The sequence below is a fragment of the Pleurodeles waltl genome, chromosome 5 (assembly GCF_031143425.1).
Source record: "Pleurodeles waltl isolate 20211129_DDA chromosome 5, aPleWal1.hap1.20221129, whole genome shotgun sequence".
Classification (NCBI taxonomy): Eukaryota; Metazoa; Chordata; class Amphibia; order Caudata; family Salamandridae; genus Pleurodeles; species Pleurodeles waltl.
Genome location: NC_090444.1, coordinates 998,342,403 through 998,357,224, shown reverse-complemented (window position 1 = coordinate 998,357,224; position 14,822 = coordinate 998,342,403). Strand labels below are relative to the sequence as shown.

Sequence of the window (14,822 nt, the reverse complement as noted above, 5' to 3'; positions counted from 1 at the left end):
GTGATGAAAGAAAGTGGACTCCAATGTCCCGCAGTTGTAATAGCTTTTTCTCATAGCACTAGTAGGAGGCATGGCTCGTACTGACTACCAAGATAGGAAGAAGCAAGCTAAGACCGGTGGTACCTCTCAAGTTGTTCTTTGTTGAACTGCATGTCACATTCCTTCATACCAGAGGGAGAAAGTGTTCTATTGTGCCAGTACCACAAGTTTGTCTGCACTGGAATCCATCTTACATTCCTGTGCCTATTCAGCTCTATCTACCAGCGTAATAGTACTCTGAGAATCTTTCATTGCCAAAATCTGTCAGCACTTTCTTCCTAGCGAAAGAATAGTTTTAATAGTACAGTTCAACAAAGTTATTCTAATCTTCTTCTCCATTCCACTGTGTAGGCCAAACAAAGGGTAGCTACACAAACTGCGTCCAGGTATATTGCCATTGAAATCTATTCTGAGACTGCCTGGAAATACTGCCTAATATGCTTGAATGCCCGCGCTCTGTAGGCTCAATAGATGTAGCAGACAAGGTTCTACACCTCTGCATAGTTAGAGCACAGCCATCCTCTTAAAAAGCACCAACTATAGGCTCACAGCACAGAGTATCATGCAACATTTTAATGCTATTAGTAGCACTCATCATGACACCACTGTTGGTATCACTATAAGCAATGGTCCCTCCAAATACTCAGGCCAGTTACAGGTGTCGTCAACACAAATGTAGCAAGTGTCACCATCTTGGAATGTACTTAGCCCAGTCTGTCCGATATTTATTGAGAATTTGTCATGGCTTTCAAAAACAGTGAAGAATTCTTTAATTGTATTTCACATTGTATAAAAAAAACTATTCAAATTAATAAATGCTGTGAAAGTACCACTACATTGCAAGTGAAAAATACATTGTTTTTCAGTTTGTGAGTTTGCTTGCTGACTGGAGAAGATTGGAAAATCACCCCATCATGTTACATCCCTTTGCTTTTTGACACTCTACGAACCTTTCTTCTTCTGGTAGCTGCAGCCATCGCAGAACAGTTACGACTCTTTCTTCAAAGGGGATTTTCCTAAAACAGGATTGAGACACTCGTTAAGTGACACGTAGGCTTTCCGGAAGGAAAAGTTTATTAAAATTGAAAACACATAATAAAACATGCATCTGTTTTGTAGTTCAGATTATTCGGTTTCGTAGCGATGTATCAATAGTGTTCAACGGTCACACTTATGCCTTTAATTTCTTTTCGAACAAGGTCCTACTTTTGAATCTTTAGACCAGGGTTAACCTTAGGGCAGTTTGGGTTTAAGTCAGATCCCTGACCAAAGACGCTCATGAAGCGATCATCAGTTGGACCAAATCCCCTTGCTGCATCCGTGCATCATGTGTTCAAGGCCACATTGACTCACTGTTGTATAGGATTGCAAAGCAATTATCTACACATAACTGTCCTTTGGTGGCACTGCATTTGCTACCCCCAACATCACATCTCAAGAAGTCAGGAACCGAAAGTAAAGAGTACTCTCAAAAACTGTTTACGGCGTCTAATGTCCACTCCTTGACAGTAGGCAAAGAAATAAATAGGAGGTATATAAGTGTTTGAATAGTTGGTCAATGGGTCAGCCTATGATGTCTCTGGTGGTCAAAGGGTGAGTTATCCCACTTATGCTAATCAATGTACCTCTCCAAAGCGATGCCCCCGGTTAGGTGACACTCAAAAAGCATGTTTATAATTTTGAAATAGTTAAAAATATTAGTACCGTTTTGAAGAAGTGCATGCTGCGATTACTGATCTCTCTACTGGAAGCTTTAAGAATCGCAGACTGATAACTGAATTATCCTTACCATATTTGTCACATTAAAACTGGTCTCATGAACAAGGCAGAAGTGCATCAACTGGCAAGAATGATGCAGTACGATTTAAAGAGTTATCTGTAACTCCTATATTTCAAGCATGCAACGTGAGCTACCCTCGAGTTCCCTATCTAAAAGTGTTTTCCTAGGTTTAAAGGAGAAATTCGATAGGAGCTGCAGAATCCACCTGCCTAAGTTGTTAATTTATGGTTCTAGCATTTTTATAGAGCATATTGTACAACTAGATTGGCCTGGAGGAGCCATCAGCAGTCTAATGATTTTTCATTTGGTTCTGAGGTCACCATTGCTGACTGAAACTGATTCGCCTTAGTATGATGTGCTTTGGCTGCTCTTGTTCTTGTCTCCATTAGGCGGTTATGTCTTTTCTGAGATTTGGGTGTTTAGTTTTAAAGTTTAAAGTTTAAGAGTTAGAAAGAGTTTTAGACACCGGGGGGATGGAGATGTTTGCATGAAGATTGCCTATTGTGAGCCCTTTTTGATGCCATGCCAGAAAACAATCTGACACATTTGGATCTTGCTGAATGTAGGGAGTTCTGTCTAATGTGTTCTATGTGTTACTTATGACATTCGTTGCGTAAGTAATATAGCAGTGATATTCAATTATAATTGTATATCTGAGCTGTGCTTAATTTAATGCAAAGTGCTCTTTCTAAAGATTTATGTCGGACGTCTGTATGTGTTGTCTCTTTGCAGTTAGTACCGTTCAGAGGTACATGATAAGCAGTTGCATGGCATAGTTGTGCTGTGTTAAGCGTATGGAAGGTGTTCTGTCTAATAGGTTCTGTTGGAAGTGCTGTTTCTTAGAAGTGAGTGTTTTACGAACCCTCTAAAGATTTTTTTCTGACATTGCCTGGACCATATTGAATGTTTGTAACATATTGTGTGAATTCAGTCAAGCTGGGTTTGGAGTGCCCAGTCAGACACAGACATAAAGGGCCAGATGTACTAATCTTATTTCTGTAAGCTAACGACCGGATTCACAGAACTGGCCAGTTTGAGAACAGAAAAATGCATTTTGGGATGTATAAATGCCTTTTTGCGATTCATTAATCTATTATGGAACCGCATAATAGGTTTGCAAGTCGTATTAGGAAGGAACGTGTCAAGGATGTTCCTTCCTAATATCGAGTTGCAGGGAGGCTGTAGGAATGTTTTGCAACTGGGAATACGGTTGCAAAACATTCGCAGTTACCACCAACTGCAAGTTGGTGGTAACCCATTCACAAAGAGGAAGAGAACAGAATGGGGGTGCAAACATGTTTTAAGAGCAGGCAGTGGTACCACCACAGACCACCGCCTACTCTTAAAAAATGAAAAGAAAACTTTTCAGTTTTCTTTTTGTAATGCAGCCAGTTTCCTCTAAGGAAAACGGGCTGCATTACAAAAAAATGCATTATTTAAATAGCAATCAAAGACATACTGGTCTGCTGACCCCACCAAGCCACAATCCCTGTGATTGAAGCCATTCACAGTGGGTCGCAAATTGCGACCTTCCTCATAAACATTGATGAGGCATGTCTATTTGCGACCCACTGTGAGTCGCTAACAGTGTTAGACACACTGATGTACATCGTATTATGTGATGTCCTAATAGCGAATCGCTAAAATTTGCTATTAGGAAATCACAAACCCGTGACTTTGCACATCTGGCACATAATGCTCAATACTATGGGCCAGATGTAGCACACAGTTTGCACGTCGTAAACAGCGATTTCCGCTGTTTGCGACGTGCAAACTGCACTTGGCAATGCACAAAACCCCTTTCGTGATTCGGTAACCTGGATACCGAATCGCAAAACGGGTTTGCGAGTCACAATTAGGAAGGGAAGTCCCCTTCCTAATTGCGAGTCGCAGTGCAATGCCAGATTGCTTTGTGACCGTGAAAACGGTCGCAAACCAATCGCAGTTAGCACCCATTTCAAATGGGTGCTAACTCTTTCGCAAAAGTGAAAGGAATTCCCCTTTGTGAATGGCATTAAAAACATTTTTCCAGAGCAGCCGTTTCATTTTTTAGTTTTGTAATCCATCTTGTTTTCCTTTAAGGAAAACGGGCTGCATTACAAAAAAAAAAAAACTGCTTTATCTAAAAGCAGTCACAGACATGGTGGTCTGCTGTCTCTAGCAGGTCTCCATCCCTGTGAGTGCTGTGAGTCTCAAGGGGGTCGCAAATTGCGACCCACCTCATTAATATTAATGAGGTGGGCCTTTGCGACCCCCCTTGCGAGTCACAAATGGTGTCAGGGACACCATCATACATTCTGAATTGCGACTCGCAAATTGCGAGTCGCTCTGATTCGCAATTTACGGGTCGCAATTCAGAATCTACTTACATCTGGCCCTAAGTTCTTTATCTGAGTGGGTGATCAACAAGTTACTAAATGAAAGAATACTACTACTATTTCCTTGAGATTGAGGGTTACGTGTTGTGTAAGACAATACATTTAGGGCCATGTGTACAGAAGTATTTTGCAGTCGCAAAGCCTCTAATTCACAAACTCACAGAGTCTGCAATTGCAAAATACCTTTTAACAGTGCACACAAACACTTTTATGAATTGAGAAAGCATTTCCGACATCGTAAATCACAAATGTTAGGAGCGGAAAGAGGCAAAATCCTCCTTTTTGCAAGGTGCAGAGGAACGTATCAATGGTTCATGAACTCATTTGCTTTTGCAAAGCATTGAAAAGGTACCACCCCTCACAATGGAGTAATAACTTGTTTGTAGAGGGGACGTCCCTCTTGGAACAGCCCCCCTTTGGGAATCCTGACAGAAAGAGCAGCCTGAGATCAGTGAACCACTGCATACTCCCTGAGGTGTTCATATGAGGGAAACTTTTTTAAAAAAATAAAAAAAGTATTGTGGTTTTATGTCTCCTGCAGGCCATCGTTACTGCATTCACAGCCATTTACAGGGGGTCGCAAATTGTGAGCTGTTTCAATAGTTGACATTGACGTATCAGTACACAGTTTGCACCACAAACTACATCCTCATGCACAAAGAAGTCCGTGTGCAATGTGCATATGCCTGGTTTGCAAAGGGGATCGTGCATCGGGCTCTTAGTTTCTGGTAAGACCGCCACAAATGATCACACTGTACATTGCATTGCTACTAGATATTTATTTACGTTTTCTAAATACTTTCTCGTATTTCTTCTCTTGTCCAAAAGGAAAACTCATTTGATGCTGGCAGTACATCTACCGAGTCCTGGTCACCAATACATTGGACTAGTGTTCAGTAAGTGAATTTAGGTAAATATGCAATATATAAAACACATATGAGCAACTTTGTGATTGTTGGACACTCAAAATGTGAAGGGTTCTAACTAGAGTATAAGGCTCGTTAAAACATAGCTGATTTACAAGATTATGTCCTCAAGTTGACGTAATGTGTAGATTTTATCAATTCCATTTAGTCAGACGTGAAGCAGTAAAGATCCTGGATGATATGTATCCTTTAGTACAGTGGTTCCCAACCTGTGGTCCATGGACCCCTGGGGGTCCGCGAAGCCTTCCCAGGGGGTACGCAACTGCTTAGAAAATTAAAAAATATTAGCAAATATTGACAAATTAGGTCCCCAGCTTCCAGTAATGACTCAGGCGGGGGTCCCTGGATTCCCATGATGATTCAGTGGGGGTCCCTGGGTTCCATTAATGTTAAAATGGGGGTCCACATGAATCAAAAGGTTAGGAACCACTGCTTTAGTGGAAAGAGTCCATGAGGGTAGTACAGATGTAGTTTATAAAAGGATTATGGTAATTTCCTGGGTTAACGGTTGATCCAGGCACAAAGTTCTTTCCTACATTTACCAGCACTATGACTCCTACAAAACCCTCATGCTGTTCTTAACCACAGAGCACACAGTAGAGAGGACACTAAATACAATAGCAATGTCTGAGCTGGGGAATCTATATTTAGATGGACGATTTATCACATTGGAACAATTTCATTTCACAGGGTAACCCATAACATTAGACATTTTAATATATGCCAGCCTACACAAAATACAGTTAAAGATAAATTACCAGAAAATTGCCATTAAAACAACTGATTGACTTCCTGGACAAAACAAAATAGGTATCCAAACTATATCCATAAGTGTTAGAGTGTAGAAAAGATGGGGCGGAACAGACTAGAGGGCTGACCATATTGGACACACTATGGAAATACTGCTATGCATAAACTGGGCTCCTTTCCATGAACTACAGCACAGGTTGCTTCATTTCAAATTTCTTCACTGGGCATACAAAACAGAATTGGCCTGACGCACTCAAACAACTGTGTATGCTGCAGGGAGCAGTACGCTGGGCCATCTGGCCTGACACTGTCCCAACATACACAAATATTGACAGCATGTAATGAAGGTGCTTGTGAAATGACAGGTCAACACTTGGGAGGTTAAACCACAGACTGAGCTTCTAGGATGTATGAAGGACTCCCTTCTGGGTGTTCAACGGCCCGACATTGCTGGAGTTACTGATGGCTAAACGTACAGTGGTGCCCATCAACTGGAGTAGATGAAGGGTACCCACAATCAATGTAATATAACATAACGTCAATTTGTAGAGCGCAAACCTGTCACCCTTAAGAGTTCCAGGCAATCAGTAGATGCGGGCTATGTACGCAGATTCAGTTGAAGTGCCCGGTTTTCAGTTTCTTGTGGAACTCCATTTGACACACGGCTGTCCAAATGTGCTGGATGAGGTTGTTTCCTAGTTTTATCTGGCAAGTAAGAGAATGCCCTGCTCCTCTGGATGTGGTCGTGGGGGCTGAGTGGGCAAGAGCAAATGAGGCCAAGCAGAGGTCCCTCGTTGGTTGATAGAAGTGTAGTCAGTCGTTGAGGTAGGTGAGGCCCAAGTTGAATAGTGCCTTGTATGCATGAATATCTTCAACTGGCAGCATTTCTGAATGGGGAGCCAGTGAAGATGTTGGAGGTGAGGTGTGATGTGCGTGCAGCAAGGAAGGCTGAATGCTAGTTTGGCGGCATTTTAGATGGTTTGCAGCTTGTACAGCAGGTGTGCAGAGATACCATAGAAGAAGGCATTGCCTGTGTCCAGTCTGCTTGTGATGTGTGCCTGGGTGAAGGTCTTTCTGGTGTCATAAGGGAGCCATTTGAAGATGTTTATGAGCATGCAGAGTATGTGAAAGCAGGCAGAGGTGACTGCGTTGAACTGATGTTTCACTGTGAGGTGGGTGTCCAAGATCATTCCCAGGTTACTGGCATGGTCAGAGGGTATGGGGGTGGGGCCTTGTTCTTTGGGCCACCAAGTGGCGTCCCAGGGTGAGCTCTTGCTGCTGATTGTCAGAACATATGTCTTGTCAGCGGTGAGTCTCAGGCAGTGATCTCTCATGCAGTTGACCACGATGGTCGTGCAAATTTTAATGTTACTTTTGGTGGTGTTTGTGTGTTCTGAGAGGGATAGGATGTTGGGCGTCTTCTTCGTAAGCGATGATGTTGAGTCTGTGGGTCAGAGGATGCTTCCTAGCGGAGTAATGTACATGTTCAAGAGAACAGGGCTGATTGAAGAACCTGTGAGACTCTGCAGATGAGATCCCGGTGTTCTGAGGTGAGTGAACGGAGCTTAACTGGTTGCTTTCTTCCAGTCAGGAAGGAGGTTATCCACTTGAGAGTTGGTCCTTGGATTCCATTTTTGTGGAGTCTGGAGGTGAGTGTGTGGTGGTAGACTGTGTCGAAAGGGGCGGAAAGGTCCAGGAGCTTGAGTGCAGAAGTCTGGCAGTTATCTAGTATAGTGCGAATGTCATCTGCGGTTGCAATGAGGGCTGTCTTGGTGCTGTGGTTACTGCGGAAGCCTAACTGTGAGCTGTCCAGGAGTTCGTAGTGTTCAAGGTAGCGGGAGAGCTGACATCTGATTGCCTTTTCTATGACTGGGCAGGGGAGCATGGAGATGGCTTGGTAGTTGCTGAGAATTTTGGGGTAAGAGGACATTTTATTAAGGAATGGGATGACTTTAGAGTGTTTGCAAGCATCTAGGAAGGTGGCTTTAGCAACATAGGTGTTGATGACAGTTTTCATTGCCATAAGTATTGTGGGTCTACCTAGGTTGAAGAGAGTGTTTAAAGATTTAGCTCTATTCAATGATCATACAGAGACATATGCTATAATGTAACCGCTAACTTCATGGTCAAAAGAAATAAAGGGCCCCTTTAGTGACTATTTAACTAGACAAGAAGTAAATACGCAGATAGGAAGTTTGCAGGAGGGCGATGAGCATGAAGTGCCCTTAGAGTGCGGTACTGTGTGTAGATCTGATACCTACACATAATTACAGAATGGACAGATAACATTAATTCATTGGCGTCAGCCTGCTTAGATACTATGGGAAGCATTTTTATGGATCAATGTAACTTGAGAGGATGTTACACTATGTTGAGTTGTGAAGCACACTTATCACCCATGACAGTATCCAGGCACTTGAGCAGGTGTTTAGACGTGTGGTCCCCACAGACTTATTCGAAGAGCAAAGTATTCAACTTCTTGCGAAACACAAGAAGCGAGGTGAAGGCTCTACTGTGTTGTGGGAGATTGTGCTATGTTTTGAGTGCGATGTAGGAGCAGCGACCTCCTGCTCTGCTTTTGTGGATAAGGCATGGATCTGTGCAAATGAGAGTGAGGCTGAACATAGGTGTCTGGCAGGATTGTTGAAGTGTATGAGGCTGTTCTGGTATGCTGGTCCAGTGTTTTGCAGGGCTTGCTAGGTGTGTGTGAGGAGTTTGAATTGGCTGCATTTGGAATGGGGAGCCAGTTTAGCTCTCTGATGTGAGATGAGATGTGAGTGCGGTATGGGAGGTTGAGGATGAGTCTTGAAGCGGCATTCTGAAAGGTCTTAAGTCTGTGCAGGAGTTACTTGGCAATTCCGGCTTAGAGTGTGTTGCTGTGGTCGAGACTGCTTGTGAGAAGAGTTTGTGTGATGGTGTATCTGGTGTTTTGTGGCAGCGACTTCAAGATTTTCTGCAGCATTCCCAGGATGTGAGGCATGCAGAGCTCAAAGTTTGTCATCAAGGATGATCCCTAGTTTTCGGTTATGTTCAATGGGCGTTGGTCCTAGTTCAACTGGCTATCAGGTGCCGTCCCACATGAAGTTCTTGTTCCCCAGAAAAGTACTTCTGACTTGTTGGAGTTAGGCTTCAAGCAGTTAGTTCACATTCATTCTGTCACCATAGTCATGCACCTGGTGAAGATGGTCTTGGTGGTAATTGTCAGGAAGAGGATGATTTGGGTTTCATCTGCAAAGGAGATGATGGTGATGTCTTGGGATTGGATGGTGTAGGCAAGTGGTGTCATGTAGAAGTTGAACAGGGTCGGGCTGAGGGACGATCCCTGGAGGAAGTTTTTGGACTCAGACGTGAAGGGAGGCAGTATGACTTTTCAGTTCTTTCCATGAAAAGGAGCATCCTTGGATGACGATTCTGTGGAGTCTTCTGATGAGTGTGTTATCGGAGACTGTCAAATGTCGTAGAGAGGTTGAGAAGTATGCTGTTTCTCCTCAGTCCATTATAGTCCTGATGCTGTAGGTGGCTGCAAGGAGTGCAGTTTCTGAGTTGTGGTTCTTTCTGAAACCATACTCAGTGTGCTCCTGTTGATGGTGGAGCTCAAGGAGGTTTGTGAGTTGCTTGTTGATGGTCTTCTTAATTACTTTAGCTGGTTGGAGGGGCAGGGAGATAGGGTGGAAGTTGGCCAGTTGGGTTGGGTTGGATGAAGATTTTTTGAGGAGTGCATTGACTGCTAAGTGCTCCCACTCTTTCTAGGAGGTGATGGAGGTGCTGATGAGGGTGAAGGCTGTGCCGAATGATGATGCGTTTGAGTTGTAGATGATGTGGAAGAACAGATCTGTTAGGGCCCCTGAGTGGATGGTCTGCATAACTGTGACTTTCTTCCCTGATGAGTGTCACCTTAAAAAGCATCCTTCAAAGAAACCTTTGGAATTGGACAGCCCTGAAGAAGGTGGTTTTACACTGAAACGCGCACTGGCGTATCCAATCCACATTATATTTACAAGCCATTATATCTTTGAAACCTAGATAAATTGATTGTAATTTTTAGTAGATTGTGTATATATATATGAATGTATGGTTAATTTTATACAGATTGAAACAAATAGACCTTGAAATTTATTGGAACCATCTTGGTATAGATTGAAGATAATTTAATATTTAATGTTGTTTTGATTTTTTGTTGTTACCTGTTTTAGGCCCCTTTATGGGGAGTAAGTGGTTTTGTGTATGTGTGTGAGTCGGTATGGCTGAAGTTAGCTTATTAGTGAGTGTGCTGGGTTTCTTTTTGATTTATGTTTAAGGTGATGGGTGGGATTCTCTTTTTTGTATCTTTATATTCACATGTGTTTTATTTAGAACTTGTTAGTATCTAATTTATTATGATAGAATTTGTTTTTGTTTAGATCTTAATAAAATAGGTACTTTATATTTATTTACTGGGCTCAAGAGATGTTCATTATTGTATTTAAATCATATAGTTTTTATGTTTTCACTACATGCTACTAAGGGATTTTTGAGGTGGCCCATTGTTTGGTTATAGTAGAGTGTCGTCCATGCAGTCAGGAGGCTGTCATGATTGATGATGGGCAGGTTGGGGATGAGCTCACCATTGTGTGGTTGCTGTGTAAAGTTGCTGTGGATGTTCTCAATTTTGCTGTAGAAGTAGTTGGATAGGTTGTAGCAGAATTCTTGGGAGGGGGAGATGTTGCTGACTGAGGCTGTGGCTCAGGTGAAGTCCTTGTTGAAAGAGAAGATTGTTTGCAGCTGTTGGAGCTCCCTTTGAAAGGTTCAGCTACTGCTCTTTTTTTGGTTTCTGTTAGTTGCTGGTGGTAGCGTCTGAGTCCAGCTTTGTAGATGGTTCTGTCAATAGCTTCACGGCTGACTCTCCATTTTCATTCTAGTTGTTTGCCGTGCTATTTGGAGTCCCTAAGGGCCTCTGTGTAACAGCTGGCTTGCTGGTTGATTCTTCGATTGTTGAATTTGATGGGTGCGAGGGAGTCAGTGTCATTCTTGATGTAGTCACTGAAGTTGTCAAGGTCATTGTGGAGGTCGTCTGTAGGTTTCGGCTGATCAGCGCTGGAGGTGTAGAGCCAGACTGGTTCTGAGGTTTTGTCTCAGCTATGGGTGGGTAGGCTGACATGGGTGCAAAGGTTTGCGGCGTGTTAATCTGGAAGTAGATTATGGCATGGTCGGTCCTGGTGAGGCTAAGTTGTACTTGATACTGTTGCACATGGTGAAGATGAGGATCCAGGCAGTCTGGCGATGTGTGTGGGATCTATCACGAGTTGAGTTAGTCCAATGTTGCCCGGAGTTTTGAGGAGGTCTGTGGAGCAGGGGTGAGTTCTATCTTTTAAGTGGAAGTTGAGGTCAAAGAGGAGTATGAAGGCTTTGACGTAGATGGTGAAATGGGTCAATGAAGTCGGTTATGAGGCTGGTAAAGGTAGCTTACGATCCTGGTTGTCGGTAGGCAAAGGTTCAATTTAGGGTGAAGTTTTTGGAGATTTTGCAGTCTGAATAGCAGGAGTTCCCTAAACAGTGTTGCATTTTCTGTTGTCATTGAGCACTTGATGGATCTATTGTAGATAATTGCGAGTCCCCTCTCCTGGCTTGTGAATGCTGCCCTGTCAAGCAATCTTGTACCCTACTGGGATTGACATGGAAATTTTGGCTGCCAATGCTAGGTGGAGCCATGTTTTCGTGAGGCAGAGGAGGTCCGGTGTGTCACTGTTCAGCAGTTCCTAGATTTCAGTTGCTTGTTTGATAAACGAGGGGGTGTTGAACAGCATATATGTGAGTAAGTACTGGAGTGCGAGTTGAGGTAGTTTGTGGTGTTGTGTGGGGATGTTTGTTTTGCTGTTACTGGTGTGGGATGTGTGTGTAGGCTCATGCAGGTAAAGTGGCAGAGGGTGCAGGCTCTTACTCTGGTGTGTGGTGTGGTGCAGCTGCAACCAGAGGAGAGGCATCCCAAGTCAAGCGAAGTGAAGAGGGCTGTGGTGTATCGCTGGGGGGCGACTGGACCAGGATTTGTAGCGCTCGGCACAGTCCAGGCGTGTGTAGTCACAGATAGACTTGCCTTTAGGGTGCCAGCACATGTGCAACAGACACCAATAAGTCCTGAGAGGTAGGAGAAGTGCAGGGTGCAGGACTATGCGAGCGTGGGAAAGGAGACGTGGGAAGAAAAAGCAATAAGGAGAAGGGATGGTGAGAAAGGCAGGCGGGAGGGGTGGAGCCGAGTGCGGGCACTGAAGGTAGCGCCCAGAGGAGAGAGGAGAGCTGAGGTCCTGAAACAAGGAGAAGCAGAAAGAACTACAGTGGAGGCAAAAAGAGGGATGGGAAGGGCAAAAGAGCTACAATGGAGGCTAAGAGAAAGCGGGCCCAAGAAAGAGACAGAAAAAACAGGTGAACAGAACGAGAGAGAGGGAGACAAGTGGGTGAGAGACGGAGAGAGAGGTGAGAGAGAGAAAGAGAGGTGTGGGAGAGACAGGTAGAGAGGGAGAGAAGTGAGAGAGTGTGAGCGAGAAGTGAGAAGTACGAGAGAGCTATAAGAGCAAGGCAGGAGCCTCAAGGTGAAAGAGCTGGGTCTGAACGGGCCTTGACTGGTAGACGACTGGTCACAGGTAAATGAGGGCTGGGTCTGTTTGAAATGTAAAGCTCTAATTATTTTGTGGACTGTGTACTCAAACTTTGTAGCTGCACACTGATGTTGTATACAAAAAAAGGATTGATCCAGAAATGAGAATACAGTGCTAACAGAGGCCATCCAAATGTGGTATTCAAGATATGAAAGAAAAAATAATGAGTTCTGTCAGACATGTTTTAAAACAGTTATTCAGGTCTTCAGCTGGGTATTTCTGAGGTCCATTTCCAGAGGGTGAACAAGTAATACAGATAGCTATATTGTTCCAAAGAAAACTGTTGTTTGGTCCTAGCACACAAAGAACACGGACTAGAGGGTTCCTCAGTTCCCAGGAAGATATACATGGGTCCTCACAAATACAATTCAACAGGAAATACAGAAAGGTCCAATATTTTTGAGGGCCACCTAGATAATGAGTACAAGGAATGCAGAGCCATTCTCATATGTAAATAGTTGAGACGGTCTACCGCAGGATGGACTCCAGGAACCCAGAGTGTAACTCAATTCTCAGAAAACAGCTGGAAATATTTCCCTAGTGAAATCTACATGGAACATAGAGATATACTGAGTTCCCTCAAAATACTTGCCAAAAAAGCCTGGTTGTGTTGTAGCTTCTAAGCTAGTCATGTTGATAAGATATTGAATAGAGCAATAAAGAACGTTGAATTTGTTATTTAAGTCAGAGTTAGCTCTGAAGAGTGAATGGGAACTGTGGAAATAAAGGTTATGTGGCTCACGATAATGCTGAACTGTGAAATACTAACAAGAAAAGTCAAGTCAGGCTTGTTAAATTAATACAATTAGGTGTTAGTCAGTATGCAGTGCTGTACAACAGATGTGGCATACTTTTATGCGTTATGACTGAAATCATTTACTGTCCCTGTCACGCAAGCACATGAGAAAGAAGAAGATGAGGAAGTCTCCTGGATGGAACCTTTCAACATAGTTCTTCTGATCTTCTTTCACAGAGGGTTTGTATTTATCTGTTTTAATCAATATGATTTTCCCTTTTAAGGGTTGTTCTTTTTAAGTTACACATGGTAATTTTTTAGATAGGTGGCAAATATAGAATGCACATTTATTATTGTCATTATTCTTTGTAATGTGATAATCAAGTCTGCTTGAATATATTCACACTATTTGATCTTCTGTTCTTAACTGTTTTTGAGTTGTGAACAAGGTTTCTTTTTTTTTTTAATGATTTATGGAGTCACTGGTAAAGATGGAGTTGGTGGTCAAATACAAATAGTATTACACTATGGCAGCCAACTATCCCAGAAACATCCTCCGTTCTCTTTGCATGTTTGGAGGATTCATTCTCAGAAATTTAATTCTTCTCCCTTTTCTCTCCCCTTTCTCAATATGGTGAGCAAGGTAGTTCATTAACAGTATTGCATTTTAGTGGGAGCCACTTTACCATTGTCTGCAGATGGTTCAAGAGAGCAACTGTATCCAACTTGCAAGCCTCTTTCACTTTATATGTGACTATGAGATTGTGTAGGTTATGCACTAGCACTGAATTGTAGGGCAGCGGCAGACTTTCAAATTCTTTCTTCAGTATCGAACTGAAGGGGCTTTCCTTGTAACCAAATGAGGACATTAATAAGGAACATGAAAAGATATTAACTATCTTTATGAAAAGGAATGGAAAATAATGTTGGATGACTGTGCACCATTCTGCACACACTAGAATATGGAACAATATGACAGCAGGATTTAGTACCACATGACAAAATGGAACTACAATTTGGATAATCTTTCTCAGGTCTTGGACTACCCTCCATTTGCCTATCACCAGTAAGTTGCATGGGCTAGGACTTCTCTTAGAATGCCCAGTTCAAAAAAAAAAATCAATGATGGGTTTCATACCCTCCTCTGCTTCCTGTGTAAACTTGTACTGAGGAGTTCTAATCTGCATTTGGGTTCACCGTAATTTTCACTAACTCTGCACTTTTAATTAATCACTTCTCTTGAATGTAAAACCACATTCTTCCTGTTTTGTTTTTTTTTTAAATGTTATTGGAAAGGAATCATACAGCGAATGTACGCTTACATCACTTTACACCAAAGAGATTCAAACCAAAGAAAAAAAGAACATTAGAAGAAAAGTCCTGCTAAATAATGGGAAGCTCAGCAGTCCAGCCAATCCAAACGGGGATAGATTTCCAGGGATTTAAATTAAATTGGGAGAGAATAGTCAGGATTTAATTTGAACATTAATCGTTATGGGCCACGATCCAGTCCTGGAATGACCCCCATATTGCCTTCCCTTTCCTCCTACCGCGTTTCCCCTTGCGTTCATACAGTGCCATCTC

At 42.7% G+C, this 14,822-nt stretch overlaps 1 protein-coding gene across 1 annotated transcript in view; it reads right to left on the bottom strand.

Moving 5' to 3' along the window:
- ENPP1 (ectonucleotide pyrophosphatase/phosphodiesterase 1) overlaps window positions 1–14,822 on the bottom strand; it is a 486,681-nt gene that overhangs the window by 290,231 nt on the left and 181,628 nt on the right. The window contains exon 10 of the mRNA XM_069235163.1: window positions 990–1,055. Coding sequence (XP_069091264.1) covers window positions 990–1,055 — 66 coding nt within the window. The remainder of the gene's footprint in view (window positions 1–989; window positions 1,056–14,822) is intronic.